At 49.6% G+C, this 15,666-nt stretch overlaps 1 protein-coding gene across 1 annotated transcript in view; it reads left to right on the plus strand.

Moving 5' to 3' along the window:
- Positions 1–15,666, plus strand: part of ankfn1b (ankyrin repeat and fibronectin type III domain containing 1b) — a 72,839-nt gene that overhangs the window by 4,901 nt on the left and 52,272 nt on the right. Inside the window, 2 exon segments of the mRNA XM_040176711.2 lie at positions 239–420; positions 3,897–4,135. Coding sequence (XP_040032645.2) covers positions 239–420; positions 3,897–4,135 — 421 coding nt within the window.

Here is a 15,666-nt window from a genome sequence, read left to right on the forward strand (position 1 = left end):
CTCTCTAGTTTCTCATTAGGCTGGTTGTGTGCACCCGTGTGTGTCCATGTGTGCATAGGGTGTATGTGCTGGTATTGTATTGCACGCTTATAGCCTACAAGGTAACAATCTGTCTTCAAACAGCTGCTGCGTGAACAGTGGAACTGGTTTGTCTGCTTGAATCTCCCCGTACTGGGGGGGCTTTCATGCACATTTTCATGAGCTGTTATTTGAATCCCTCTGTGTGCTGTCCAACCAGGTCCCTGGAGAGGAAGCTGCAGAGACCCATACTGGCCAAGTCGCGGACTCTCCCCAGCATCCCGCAGTCTCCCACAGTCTCCAGGGTCCATCACTGCCGCCTCACGGGTGGGAGTCCTCCTCGTAGGAAGAACCCGCCCCCTGCCACCAGCCACCCAAAGGCCTGCACCCTCCCGCCTGCAGGTAAAGATGCCACAGAAGAGACGACTTCGTAGAGCTGACTGCATTAGTGTTCTTTCATCTAATCGGCTTGCTTGTTTCTTTCCTTTGTTTGCGTCGTGCCTCTTAACAAAAATCTCTAATCCTCTTTTGACAAAGCGGAGAGTAAATGTCCCCCAAAAGGCACATTTATGGTATTGGCAATCCACACTTTCCTTTTCAACTCACTTATATTGTAGGAAGTGGAGACAGATTCCTATCGGCTCATCAACAATCGTCCTGGAAATGGCCAGATAAGATCAATGCCTCGCCTCACCAGCACTGCTTGCTGAAACGCACTTGGTGTCAAGGGGGCTGTTTCTCTGACCTCTTGATTCGTAACGTATGTGCCTCTTAACTGATGATCCGATAAGTGTTTCATGCTGGAGATACGAGACGGCTGAAGCTTCAACTAAATGTCGAACACATCGTCATCCAGTCGTTCTCTAGCTTCCACCTCTGCTCTGCTTCTTTGATATTCGCCGCATCGCAAAGCGGCTCCTCGTGGGTGCGAGGAAGGATACAGCATCCCTCTTTTGATTGTGAGTCAAACACACGCCTCTGAGAAAAAAAAAATAAAAAAAAAATAATTCAAACCGTTTCTTAAGTATACGCAATCTGTGCTCGAGGTTGCTTCAAAACCGTTTAAAGAGTGACCTACTTACAGCACGTTTTAATGCGTTTATAATTTCTCAGTTGATTCTGGTTTTAGCAGGTCTCACACTTCCCCCGAAATGGGTCATTTGAGAAGTAATCTTCGCTCTGACGTATTAAAAGCGTCCGCGACATGGACATGCACAGCGATCAGTCAGCAAACCAACACAATAAACCTCCTTACATAACCTCCTCCTACTTCAGAAAAACACACTTGACCACCACGAGACGGACGAGAATGGTCGCGTTGTAAGCGAAAAGTGCAGCGTTGTTATAATCCTTATTTGTGATGTTTGAGAGAAGCAAACCAACCCTCTGCCCTCCAATTCCCAAGGACGCACTGTGTCCTGTGTGGAGCTTTTGAGAGGAAAGAAATGTTTCACTTCACAAAGACAGAAAAGAAACTGTCAGCACTAGAGGAAAAGGAACTTATTAAAATAGGGCGAAGTCTTCGACTTCAAGTAAACCAAAAGTCCCAGAGGATTCACAGAAAGACAGGCAGCAACACAGAAGACACCGACTCAGGCGAGTCTTCACAGCGTAATGAAACAACAGTCACTCAGAACCTCATTTCTGTGCTATCCCCAGAGCCAGCATGCTGTCCTAAAATTAGTTTGGATTATCACATGAAACAGCCTAATCGTGAGTCCTCCGGAGAACTTCCACTGCAACACACCGTCTTATATAATCGTATCCCAAGTGTTGGAAACTCCACGTGTTTTTCAAAGGGAAAATAAGCCTTTCGTTTAGATGCAGTTAAATGTAGTCAATCTATTGACACGGTTCTTTGTATGGCTCGCAGATAAAAGTGCAGACGGTGTAAACAATGTAAAAAATATTAGGTCAAAACGTTTAAAAAAAATATTAGCCTGAAAAAAGCCCCCCAAAAATATTACCTTCAAAAATGTAATGGAACCAAAGCAAAAACGAATTAGGTCAAAAATTGTTGATGAAAAAAATATTTGGTCGAAAAATGTAAAAAAATATTACACCGAAAAAGTCAAAAAAATATTAACTTAAAAAATGTAATGGCACAGAAGCAACAAAAAAAAAGGTCAAAAATAAATAGTAGCTCGGAAAATGACGTGGATAAAAAGTCCAAAAACTGATCCTAGACTAGTGTCCTAGACTAGCGGTTCCCAAACTAAAGAATTTCCAGGCCCAATTTGAAATCTTTTGCGGCCCACCCAAACCTTTAATCACAACGCTGATCAAAACATAAACTAGAGATGATTAAATGACCTTAAGAATTTAACCGATTAAAAACGTATTAAGCGACAATGTATGTTTTGTAGACCATTTTCTCCGGAGCTCATATATATTTACTTTAATACTACAAGAGGGCGCCCCATTTGACATTGTTTTATATTAATTTCAAACTTTTCAAAATTGAAAATTAAAAACATTTTATTTATTTATTGTAAATGACCTCTCGCGGCCCATCTGCAGTACCTTCGCGGCCCACCAGTAAGCCGGCGCCCACACTTTGGGAATCGCTGTCCTAGACTAACGATGTCCTCTGTGATTTATATGGACCAAGGACTCTCATTCTGTGTAAAGGTATGAACCTTTACCTTTCTTTGTCTTTTTGCCCCACTGGTGCTCTGTTGCAAATATCAAATTGAAGAGGAGTCTCACATGGCACCTTGTTGCCTAGCAACCACTGTCATCGACCACAATGCTGCCTCTCTCTCGCTTTCTCTTAATCTCTCCAGTGGGGCTGAAGAACATTTTTTTTTTTTTTTTTCAAAATTGAAGTTGGTTAATAAACCTGCTTGACTTCATTCAAGGATTTTAAGGCAACATCCCTAATAAGGAATAAGCACTCACTAATAAAGTCATTATCACAATATAGTTGTGATGAAGTAACAATTTCACTTCTCTGAAACATTTTGTTGTATTTCTAGTTCTGTGTAAACTTCAGTGTCAGTTCTTATGATCTTTATACGTTGTTTACATCAGCAATTAAAAAAATTAATGAAACATGTTGTTAAATTAAGTGGCATTCAGTGGCATTTAAATTGAAAAAACATGTAATGAATTAAACATATAGCCATGTGCGTCACGGCCGCGATGACAAAAAGGAATACGCCAAGGATTTTAATGATAAATTAAGTGATTTTTTTTCAGATGCTAATGCTATTTAACTCCTAATAATTGGACAAAGTAGTTCAGGATGGAATACGGCCATTGTGACCACGTCAGCAACACGTTTCGTTCTGGTCAAGAGACTCGTTCCACTAGCAGATGCCACAGTGTTCCCAATACATTCTAATCAGGATTACGTTCATGTATGCTGTTGTTAACGCAACAATGTCCCTATTCTCGAAACGCAGATATTCCGCAGCTTACCCAGCATGCACCAAGATAAGTAACTGAAAGTGTTTTACTCGGCTGGGATTAGAGGGGCCGCTTCCGTCTCTGCTCTGTGACCGCAGCGGCTCGGCCGTCATGTTAGCGCCAACGTCGCGGCAAATTTGTTCCTCCCTCTTGATTATCCTCGAGCAATCATTTCTCCGGAGCGTGTACAATCATAATCAAGTTGTTGAGGTGGCGGACTGAGAATAATGTTTGTGAAATGCTCGGCCTCAGAAAAGAGCTTGATTAAATTCGGGAAATATTTCCTGAAAGCAATCAGCGGACGGCGCTCCACGTTTCGTGGAGCAATAATCGCATTGAGGGAATAACTATTTATTATCCATCCACTCATATATCTCCAACGGCTTTTCTCTTTTTTCCTTTCTTCTCCCTGACTGTTCCCTAATGCCGCCACTTATCCTTTTTTTTACCCCCCCCCTCTCCTCCAGGGGAGCTGTGGCGCCTGGAGGACGACATGGAGGGCGGAGACGAGCCCGAGCACGGCGGCGGCACCGAGGTGCGTCCTCGCTCCCAGTCCCCCTTCTCCCACTTCCGGGCGCGAGCCGCCTACCTCCGCAAGAGCGTCTCAGCGGACGACCACCTGGACATGGGCTCGGACTACGGCTCCACGGCCGCCGCAGAGAGCAAGGCCACCCGGAGCAGGAAGGGCAAGCTGAAGAGGAACTTTGTAAGTTTGGTTATTATTATTTCTTTCTTATAAAGAATCCCCTTGGCTTTGATTGATCCCATAACGGAGTGAGGAGGTTCTCCTACTCGCTGTGCCATGACGGAGACATTCACAGCAGCTCTGAAATGGAGACATCAGGAGTCCCCGTGCCTCTTGTTTGACGCCCGCTTTCTTTAAGACGTTCTAATTGACTTTTCCCCAATTGTCATGTCTTCACTCTGAATGGTTTCCATCTTCTAAAAGTGTAGAGTCCTGACCAAGATCGAATTCTAAGACAATAACTGTCTTCCTTACTTACGTGACTGTACTTATACAACTTATATTTTTGGTTTTGTTGTTTCAATGCAGTTGCCGGCAAATTCCCAAAGAACGGGTTGCTGCCGCCGCAGTTTGACTGCGTGCGGCTCATAGTGTTACTGTCAGCAATCTTTGTGCTTTAAACCGAGACTCATTTGCACAGTGCAAATAGCGCAGGAACAACAAGACACACAGTTTGCTACAAGTGCATCGAGAATGAAGCGCAAAATCCACACAATCAATGTGCGTTTGCCCCCCAGTGTGCGTCTTCGTTGGATCTTTCGGGGGGGGTGGTGATGCCAGACGATGGGCAGGTGAATAGTGCATTAATGATTGAGGAGCTCTATATTGTCCCTCGGTCACTGGATCAGGGAACCGGAGACGTCATTACCAGCCTGGACTTTGTAATTGACTCTCCAGTGTCTCAGGGGTAAGAGGACTCCAGCATCGGTCCCTCATAGTCTGCTGGGACTTTCTAAAGTACACAGCTGGATGTGGATGCATGCCGTTTAAACTGCGGAGAGGAGATGTTGCTCGAGTGACGGAATCATTCCTGGTACGTAACCTTCAGACACGCGCGGCTGAAAGAATCGGCTGGATTTCAATTTGAATTTGCACGTCAGACCTTTTGTTTTTTTCATAAGACCGGAGCCCTTTTTGCGAGACATCCATCGCAGGACCTACAAGAAAGGGAAGAAGCGCCGCGTGCAAACTTTATCTCACTGGACTCGGAGCGATGGGGAACGCTGTGGATCCGATGACCTGCCGCGTGTGTTTCGGGGTGAGATGACGCCCGGTCTTATCTCGTAATAGCGCGCCGCACTGCGGGGGGGGGGGGGGGGGGGGGGTCGATGCCGGTGCTGCGCCGTCACAATGTCGCTTAACATTCACCGGTACACAGCCAGCCGGATGGAAAACATTCATTAACTGTTCATCAGACTGATTGTTCCGGTTGTCTTCCCCCTAAACGCCACCTCGTTCTCATCCGTCTCCCGCTGTCGCACTCGTGTCACGGTTTGAGTGGTGTTTTTATGTCTTCACTTGCAGCAGGACAACAATGCATTAATGTCACGTCGGGGCCGCCAGCGTGCACGTTGTGGTGTCAGTTAACCATCGATAAGGGGCACTGTGTGCATGGATGCATGTCCGGCCGGTGCCGTCTCCTGATTGGACGCTGGAGAAAACTCATCGGGCAAAACAGCCGGAGCCGGCGGCCGGCGGCGCTGATCCTCCGAAATCAGCGCGACTGGAAGCAACTTGACTCTATCAAATGAAACGAGGCGAACCGATCTCCCTGGAAACCCCGCATGAAACAAACGAGACGAACTTCCAATCCCACACGGAGACGCACTCGTCCTCCTAACACCTCGGCGTTTGGACAAAAGGGGCCGCGGGTCGTCCGGATCGGTTTAAGAGACACGTCCTCGTCCCCCCGCGGTGAAGTCTGCGCTTGGAAGCTGTCGCCGGGCGACTCGCAGCGTGCTCACGCGTAATCATTCCAGATATGGCGCCGCGCGAAAGATGGCAGATACTGCGAGCTGAAATGGCGCCGGCGAGGCTTTAATGGAGGAATTGTGTTCGTAAAGCCGCTCGCTGTTCCCTCCAACAGAGGCTGCGGCTGCAGGGAGCCGTCCGCGGGTTTCCCAAAGGCGTCTGCAAAGCGAGGTGCATGAATCCCTGAGTCCTCATCGTCTGTCACCGAGCTAACGGATGCGATAGAGCAGCTTTAGTCCGAAACGAGGCCTCGTGAAAAGCTGCTCCCAGGTCGGCTTCTGCCCCCTTTTTTATATTGGGCTTCCTCTGTCGGCGTGGCGGGCAGATAGTGTTCAGTCGCCATCCGTTACATCAGAGGCTTCACTGACCAGCACAGTGACAAACGCGCACAGCCGAGTGTTCCTTCAGCGACCCTTCGGATTACAGGTTATTTGATTCAGCATTGATGAACACGAAGCAGCGTGAACAGAAGACGAAGAGCCTCTTCTGAGTTCCGGATGTTCTTTAAAAAGGAAATTGCTCTTGAATCGATAGTGTTTTATTTCGGCGATGCGGTTGATGATAATACGCGTGACCCACTACATTCGCCTCTATGTGTTGAAGCGTTGCCCTTTGTTCTCTCCTGGCACTCATTAAAAGGTGAAGTGGGTGCTGGTAGCGACAAGCGGGTTCGGTGCCAGATTAGAGTCCCGTGTGTACGGTGCGTCCCGTCCCCTGTGAGGAGGACGAGGAGGGGACAGCGTGGTCACTCACTGAGCCACTGGACTCAAGTGTGGATCTCTGTTGGTCTCCCGTAGCAACCACAGCCTCTGTAGTTCTGCTAAAGAACCCTTTATAACCCTCATTGAGTCAACCTACATGCTGTGGCAGAATACGAGCGGACCCAAAGCTTCACATTTCCACCCGTGAGTCGGGAAACGTGCTCTGGTCTACAGCGCTTGCTTTCCTCGCCGGGAGGAAGGCTTGTCGAGTTCGCACATCTCGACTCGGCTCGCTTCACTGTGGATTTTCTCATTTCCACGCAGCTTATTCTCGTTTGTGCGACACAAATGAGCTTCGCTGGAATCCCAAATTGGCAGTGCAAAATAATCGAGCGTCTGTGAGGAGCGCGAGGAGGACTTGAGGACAAAGCGCTCGGTCAGGACTGATGGCGCGCCGGGTCCTTCGCTTTCCCGTCGCATCCGCTCTTCGGATCACGTCCCTGATCCATCTCAACGCCGGCCTTTTGAATTCCACCGGTGGGCGCTCTCTGTCCGGAGGAGCTCTGCTCCTGAGTTTCAGTCCTTTTTAGATGTGGTTCTCATACAGCGGGTCCGTCTCACTGAGCTGTGTGATGGTGGGAGGTCCGGTCAGTAAGATGAGAGATTGTGTGTCTCCCACAACAGACTACACGCGAGACTCGCCAAAAAAATGTTTATGTAAAGTAATGACTAAAATAATAATAATTAATGATAATAATAATAAAAGAAATATTAAAATATGTACACATATTTACAAAAATATATATATAATAATAATAAATATATAAAAATATATTTATTACAAAGAATCGAATAACAACATTAGTGCAAAGATGTAACCAACCAAACAGTGGAACGAGGTCATCGTTGTGGGATGGATCTGGTGATTTATTGTAGTGTTTCTGTTCTTCTGTCCAACAGCGGAGTCCTCGTCCTCTCGGGTTCAATAAGACGTATCGAAAATAAAATACTAAAATAAGTCTTCCTGCTCTAACAGGTGTGACACACGAGAATGAGCAAGCGGCCCCTCAGAACACGATCTATGTGTTCCAATGAAACGCATTCACAGTAGTACTGCAGCCTACAGTCAGTCTTAAATACATCTTTTGCACACACGTCTTCCTTTTATTTTATTTCTATTTCTGTCGTTTGAATCCAAAGCATCTCTCAGCTTTGCAGCTGCATGCCATCCTTAAACCGGCCACATGGTGGCAGCACAACGCCACGCAATAAAAGTCCTGCCTCACAATGCCCCCCACCCCCGATTCTGCTCACCGTTACCCAGGGGGGGGGTGGCTCGAGGTTTTTCTCCGCTGACTCACTCGTCCTGTGATGACTAACAGTAATAGCCGCTTTCTTCAGATACTTTTATTGCAAAGCTCAGTGGACCGTTTGCCTCTTCGTGAAAATGAAACGGTGGTGTTTTCAACTGGTTCGGACCTGTAATGTACCAAAATACCCAAGTTTGAGGCTCTTTTAGTCCTGAAAAAATGATTATAGTGAGTAAACAAAATATAGACAACCCCACTGAAACTTAACGCATCCGTCCTTTGCTTCTTAAGTGAGGCCCTCTGAGAAGGTGTGAAGGTTACTCGCAGCTCAGAACTTATACACCATAAATGGTTACATGGTTACGGCTGGCTTTCCTCTCTTCGTGCACACAACCTCACATCACATAAGTCACATACGTCATCGTCCGTCGCCCCCCCGTCCCTTTCCATCGTTTTCTGAAGAGGCTGCAGCTCCAATGAAACAACCCTTTCTGGTTTATTGTAGCGCCTCATGGCCCGACCAAAAAGAAGACCCCAGAATGGGATGGGGATGTTTTCCGCAGCCACTTTGGTTGCCGCTGGTAACCAGTGAAACGGTGTTCATTAACTACGTCGATTCCCTCTTTCTAGCTCTCCATCACTCTCGCTCTCTCCTCCTCCCTTTCTTTCTCCACTCTCTGCTTCTTCTTTTCACCCAGCAGGGAAAGTTGTTTTCCAAACAGAGGATCGCACCTCAAACGCCCGTGAAGCCCCCCCCTCCTCCCCCCTCTCCCCAAAAAAAAAGCTTGGCTCATCTCTGGAGGTTGTGTTTCGGGTGAAGCACCTGTTGATGATACCTGCCGCTCCGCTGTGCGTTTCGGCGGGGGGGGATGAGGTGGGGGTTGGATATGAATCACCGCGTGGGACACGAGGCCACGTTGCAGAGGAGTTATTTCGTGGCCTTAGTGAATAGTCCCAGAGAATAAAGCCTCGTGAGGCTGAGTGGCTCATGAGGGAGCTTTGTCTGTCTTCATAGAAACACAGTTGTACAATGTGTAACCGTCATACTTAAGTACTCGTCTCCGTCATATCATCTGTTATATTATATGAACGTCTCTTTTTTCTCTCTCTTCTTTGGTTGTTTCAAAAGGACGTTTATCTTCTCTATTTCTATTTTGTTTTGTTTTTTTGTTTTTTCCGTCCCCACAATATATTTTATCCTTAGAACAGCCCTTAACAAACCCTGTCGACCCCCCCTGCCCCTTCACCTCCAACCTCTCGTCCCTCTTTGCAAAAAAAACCCAACAACCTCCTGGCATGTCTATTCGCCCCCCTTTTACATCTTCATCCCCACATCACTCCTCCCACACGCCCCCCCACACCCTCCCATCTCCCACCTCTATCTCCGTCGGGGGGCCCCCTCTTTTCTCTCCTCCGTCCCCTCCGCTGACCTGCCCTTAATTGGTCTGCTTGCAGTTGCACCTACAGGATCCGACCAGCTGTCAAACAGATCCCTGCCTGTTGAGGTTAACCTTAAGTGGGCCTGAGTCGGGGCCCCGAGTCCCGGGTTTGGAGTGGTTCTCAGGGTCTAGGGCCCCGGGCACAAAGGGAGGGCCAAAAGCATTTCTTTGAGAGCCCCAAATCTCCTGTCTCCTCTTCTCCCTTTCCCCGGGCCTCCCTTCCTCAATCTCTACCTCCCTCCATCCCTCCTGCCCTCCCCCTCTGCCCCCTCCAGACTCTCTGTCTGCGCTGACACCGCCTTTAATAAGGGGGGGGGGGGGAGTGGGGTGCACTGTTTATTTGTGTGGTGCGAGGTTAAAAACTTCCCCCTTAATTGACATTCCGGTAACACTTTCCAATAATGGGGCGAGCAATTTCCTTGAAATTGATGTGTGTCCACCGCAAGGAAAAACCCGGCCTGTAGCCGTCACTGACCCGTGGATGATCTACACTTCACTGCGTCTTGTCGTGTGCGTGCGTGAGAAATTGCATGAATGGTCTTTCGTTGGCAACAGCAGCGCGCTCGTGCGCGTGCGACGAGGCGCAAGCGCTCATTATTCCCCCCCGCTGCGCCTCCGCCGCGCGCGTCGGGTTTTGTGCGTTTTGCGCGTGAACATTAGTGTTGACATGCGTGCGCGGGGGTCTTGTTTTCCGAGCCTTTTTGTTAGCCGCCTGTGTGCCCCTGTATTTCTGTGGCCGGTCGAGGTGAGCAGAAATAAATTATTCAAATATTTTCATTTTCATTCATCCCGCGCGCCAATGAGTGACAGTTCCGCCCCGTCAAAAATGCTAAAACGAATCCACACTAGAAAGCCTATTTTGCCCCTCCGCTCGGTCAATGTGTGCCTGTGAGAAAGTGTGCAAACACAAACATCTCCACTGCGTCCCGGCCTCACCGGAGACCGCCGGACGGGACCTGCGGTGCAGTGACGGGTGCTGTTAAATGTGTGTGTGTGTTGGGGGGGGGAGAGCTTAGGAGACAGCGTGTGTCAATACGCAGATGAGTAAGTGTGATGAATGTGAGTGTGCGTCCGTGCCTGTGTGTGGCTGCAGACGCTGGCTGGTTCCTGGCCTTGTCATTCCGTCTCCCACATGCTCTCTGATGTGGTTTGAGGCTGTGGCTTTCACTATGGTGGTTGGGGGGGGGGGGGGGGGGGGGGCTGCACACACTCACACTGTTCTCACATGTCTGTGGAAACACACATTGCGCGCTGGTATGCAGTCACATTCTCCGAAATGCAGACGCGCACGCTGAACAAACGCACGCACACATGCACGCACACACGCCGCTCTGCCCCTTGAAGGATGTAACAGCACAGCAGCGGCCTGCCAAAGTGTCTGAGGCTCGTAGACGAACACACACTCGCACTCCATCCATAGACGCCATCCGTGGTGGCGGTGGGCTCCCACAATGAGCGGTTAGTTAAATAATATCAAAGACAGATGTTGGCCGCGGTCCCATCATGCCGTGTGTGATTGAAACGGAGAGGACTGATACGCAGCCCCGCGGGGGACACATTGTCCCCCCCGGACGTCAGCTTGTGGATAATTGGAACTAATTTACAGCATTAGTAAATGTATGGAATAAACAAATAACTAAATATACTAAATACTAAATATTTCTGAATCTGGGGTCAAACTATTTTGTTCTTGAGCATATTTAAGCAATGTGAGTTTGGATTATTTAATAAAGTACGTGTATGTTAGCGTTCTTATTCACAGGGTCCTGAAATCAAAACAATTTGTAAGCTCATACCATCTCAACATGTCTGCGGCGGACTGGACTCTGTCTCCCCCCTCACGGTTACTCGCTGAATGCGCAGTATGTTCACGCCGATCCCTCAGAAATATCTCCCGCTAATGAGATGCAACTTTAAATGCGCACACCAGTGAAACATGTTGTAGCATCATGCAGAGAGGATGCCAGAGGATCCCCTCATCTGATCATCCACCCACCCACTGCTCCACCTGCTTTACACTCACTCAAGGGTCAGGTGTGTGTGTGTGTGTGTGTGCGCTGCATCAGCCGTCAGGTTTGCATGTATGTGTGAGCGTGTGCATGCATGTAGACAATTGTCGGCGTGCCCCTTCCGCTGTCTCTCCTTGCAGCGTTGACTACTGCCCGTGATGTGGGGGCGGTGTGCAAATATCCCCCAGTCTTCCTAACACGGCATAACTTTGGCCAGATGGACTTTCATCTTTTTCTCATTTTGAATGAAAAAGAACATCGTGTAATCGTCTCACGACTGAAACAAAGAGCTGTTTGAAATTGTTTTAGATCTGGTATTGACACCCGCCCCCCCCCCCCCCCTCCCCCCTCTCTTCGCACCTCCATGCGCGCATCAATAACAGCCCGTGCCAATCCGCGAGCAGCCCGTGTCTCTCAGGGGGCCCTTGAGGGGCCCTGCCGTCCCTCACTTTCTGCCAGCCTGTCTCTTTAAGGCGGTGTTTGTTTATGCCGCAGCTCGGCTCGGTGAGACCTGTGCAGGCTCAGCGCCGGGCTCCTTTCATAGGGGCTCCATTTTGTTCTTAATAAAATGGCACTCAGTGGCCGGGGGACTGGCAGGCACCCAGCTCCCTGGGAAACCAAAGAATGCCGGCCTTCATTTAGCGACAAACAGCTACTGCCTGAGGAGGCTCGCTCTCCACTCTGCTCCTCAATACTACTGCGGCAGGGGCCTGTGTGTGTGTGTGTGTGTGTGTGTGTGTGTGTGTGTGTGTGTGTGTCACTGTGGAATGGGGCCACGCTCGAAGGAGTCAGGTATGGCGGCTCCTTACATAGCCTTTCTCGTCCTCGTCCCCGTTGGCGTCCTCGGCCTCTCCATCACTCGGTGTGAATGGTGGGGGAACAGAGCAGCCATTAAGATGCATATTTAGAAGGACTTACCCCCCCCCCCTCACTCCCCCACCCTCCTCCTCCTCCCCCCCATCCTCCATACACTCTAATAACACACACATACACAAACTGTAAGTCACTAAGAGTGCGTGTCACCGGGGACACATGCATCATTACACACAGACCGACTGAGGCCGACCTGTTGGAAGCTTCTTGTTATTGGCGGGACGTCTCCGTATGCCTCCGTCCCCTCCACCTCTCCTCCGCTCCTTTCCTCGCTTTCTTCGCTTTCACGATGTCTGCGTTGGAGGGAATGAGGTCGCTTGCCAGCGGGGGGGGAGGGGGGGGGGGGTCCGGTGGCAAGTTTTAAAACACCACACGCAGACAAACGGAACGCGTGTCCCGCTGCGTTAAGGCGGGCGACCCGAAAGCCCTCTTAATATCCGGACGAAGGGAGGCCAGAAATGTGCGTGTGAGAAGATGGACGGGAGCATTTTTTAAGACATCTGAAGTTGATGTCATGAAGATCAGTTTTTTGTCCCCGTGTAGACGGGATTAGGAGGGATGTAATTACGGAAGCAGAGAGGCGAGGGGAAGAAAAAGAAATGAGCAAGATATGACACACGAAAAGAAATAACCGGCGCGGGGAACACCGATACGAGTGGAGGTGAAGGTGCAGCCGGGCGGAGGTTGATGGTGTCTCTCCTCGTTCCACTGCTGCAGTCTTTCATTATGAAACAATTCAAAGCAAAGCCTCTCACTTTCCATTATTGTGCCCACTCACACACATGCGCATACCCCCCCCCCCCCCCCACATCCCCCCCGGTAGTGGAAGCCTTGCTTGTTGCTCTAAAACAATAAAAAGTACAACGGGAAACACGCTTTTGCGGCGCCATCAGATAATCGCTCTCTGGCAACGCTGCGCATCACAGCGGCGATTGATTGACGGGCCGAGCTGCTCGTACAGCCGCAAAGCAATCAAGGGAAAGTCACGCTGCACCGGCGGCGGCCCTTTTCCTCCCCCCCGGCCCCCCACCCCCTTTTTTTTCTTCTTTTTTTTTTTGCGTGAGGCCAATTAGAGGAGAGATTTACTAACAGATTGCTGCTGCTCCGTCTGTGTCTGGAGCTGTGCTTTGGTTTGATCCCATGAAATTAGCTTGAAACAATAGGCGTCGCCGTCCGCGCCGCCTCTTTGTCCCTCAGCTTCCCTCCATCGTCTGGCTCCCGGCTGCCTCTTCGCCTTCACCGCTCACGGTCTGTTATCTCTCTCCGGACACGCATCCCTTCTGTGGATGGAGATGCGGCGGAGTGGAGACAGCTACTTTTAATGAGGTCTTTCCAGCTGGAGCTCGCAGGTCAGGAGGCCGGATGGATGATTGGAGTAAACAAGAGAAGGGACAGCAGGGAGAGTCGGAGGTGAAAGACGGCCAGGAGATGTCAGGGTAGAAATGCCAGGCCAGAGAGAGAAGAGCACCGGGGATGAGAGAGGATGTGGAGAGGATGAAGTAAAGAGGAACCGTGGATTTGGGCTGTGAAATGAAAAATGGGGTGAGATGGATCCGGGTGGTCTGTGTGAGAACCAAAGAACAGACACCGTGAACCTATTTGGAGGCGTTCAAACCCTGGATAAGGCGGCGTGCTTTCCCTCCAGGACTCCTGGTGCCTTGCTGAAAGGCAGACGACCGAATAAAGCATCAACATTTCAGCCCAAATGTTCAAAGGTTTATTTGAGGGTTCTTGGCGGCGGAAAGACAAAAACAATATGATCAGAAATGCAACTTCAAAGCACTTTTTAATCCACAAAAATCTGTTCCACCAAAAATCAGTTTGCCCGAAACACACGGGGGGGGGGGGGGGGGGGGGTTGGCAGCCTGCTGAAAAGGTTGAAAAACACTCGTCTCGATGGCGGATTAGCCGGCGACTGTGAGTTGTTGAATTCCTCCGGTTTATTGCCGATTTCTGCAGCGATGTCAGGCCTTTAAAGCGGCTCTAATGACCTAACACACACATATACGTGTGTGCTGGACACTCCCCTAGCTACACACACACACACACACCTGTATTTACTTATGGCCGTGCGCACGAACACCCACACATGTCCTCATTATATTTTCTTCACACCATCGCACGAGCTACCAAATCAGACGCACCACCATCCACCATCAAAGGAATTGCTACATATTTAAACCTGCACGCACCCCCCCCCCCCCCCCCTCACCCCCTCCCCCCCTCACGTCTTCTTCTTCTGTTTTTGTTGCCGAGGGCTTTTAGAGAAGATCAGACTAACAGCAGATACCTGCGCCCATTAGGGCCTTGCAGTCACTCAACAGCACTATTGTGAAACAGGAGAGCCGGCAAGGGGACACGCTTGTCGCTCAGTGGCCACCTCAGGGAGCACCGCGTCCTTCTTGACAGATATGTCTCCTCTAATGTCCCCCAAGAGGTGGCTACTCTCTCTCCTTGGTGACTGATGCGCAGAGGGAGACAGCAGGGACACTGGGGGGGGGATCAACTGAGAGATTGTATCATAAATTCAAAGTACTCATGTACTCTTTGTAAGGTTATCCTTCTGTGTGTGTGTGTGTGTGTGTGTTACATTTGTATTAAATATCATTTGGGTTTTTTAAAGCTTTTGCTAAGCGTGAAAGCAGAGAAAGGCCTTTTGTATATTTGTATAACTGTAGTAGCCGTCCTTGTTCTGCTGCAGCTCGTCCTAGTCAGACAGAATGCTCATTTCAAAACCATCACCGTGGATTTGACTAAACCAGGGACAAAAACAACAATAAAAAAAGCATGTCTGCGGGACAGTTGAGAGGGAGGACAGCGGCTGCCTGCCACGAGTCAAAAGCCGCCTTTCTAGTAGCGGTTTTAACGACAATACAACAGGACGCAACACCGATATGAACCAAAAGAATAGGTGAGGATTCCTTGGCCCCTTTGGCTCTAATTTGCCGGCTGACTGCTGAAAGACAACACTGCCTCTTTAATGTGGGCCTGCTGGGGTCAAAGGTCACTGTATTGCATTTGTAAGGTCAGCCGCCGAGGTCACGCTCGGCTCTGGGCCTTCCTGCCGCAGACAGCTGGGTCATGCCACCTACACGGAGTCCAATTATCCCTGCCAGCTAATAACCGCTCAGCACACAGGCGTCCCCGTCGAACAATGAGCGCCTCTCTCAGCGCACGCAGACGCACGAGCCCCGAGAGGCGATTCAAAGCGGAAACAATACGCGGCGGGAGAAGACGCCGTACAGCGGCACGTTGGCCCGATACTGACCAGTACCTTTTCCTTATGCCGTTAAAACTAGCCCACTCTCTCAAGGTGGGCCGCCACTTTTTTGGAACCATTTTAGCCACATTCACTTTGGATTCTGACATCTTAATTGACGTTCAGTGTCAAGTGGGAGCGACGCTCAC

This window comes from Gasterosteus aculeatus, chromosome 5 (assembly GCF_964276395.1).
Source record: "Gasterosteus aculeatus chromosome 5, fGasAcu3.hap1.1, whole genome shotgun sequence".
Lineage (NCBI taxonomy): Eukaryota > Metazoa > Chordata > Actinopteri > Perciformes > Gasterosteidae > Gasterosteus > Gasterosteus aculeatus.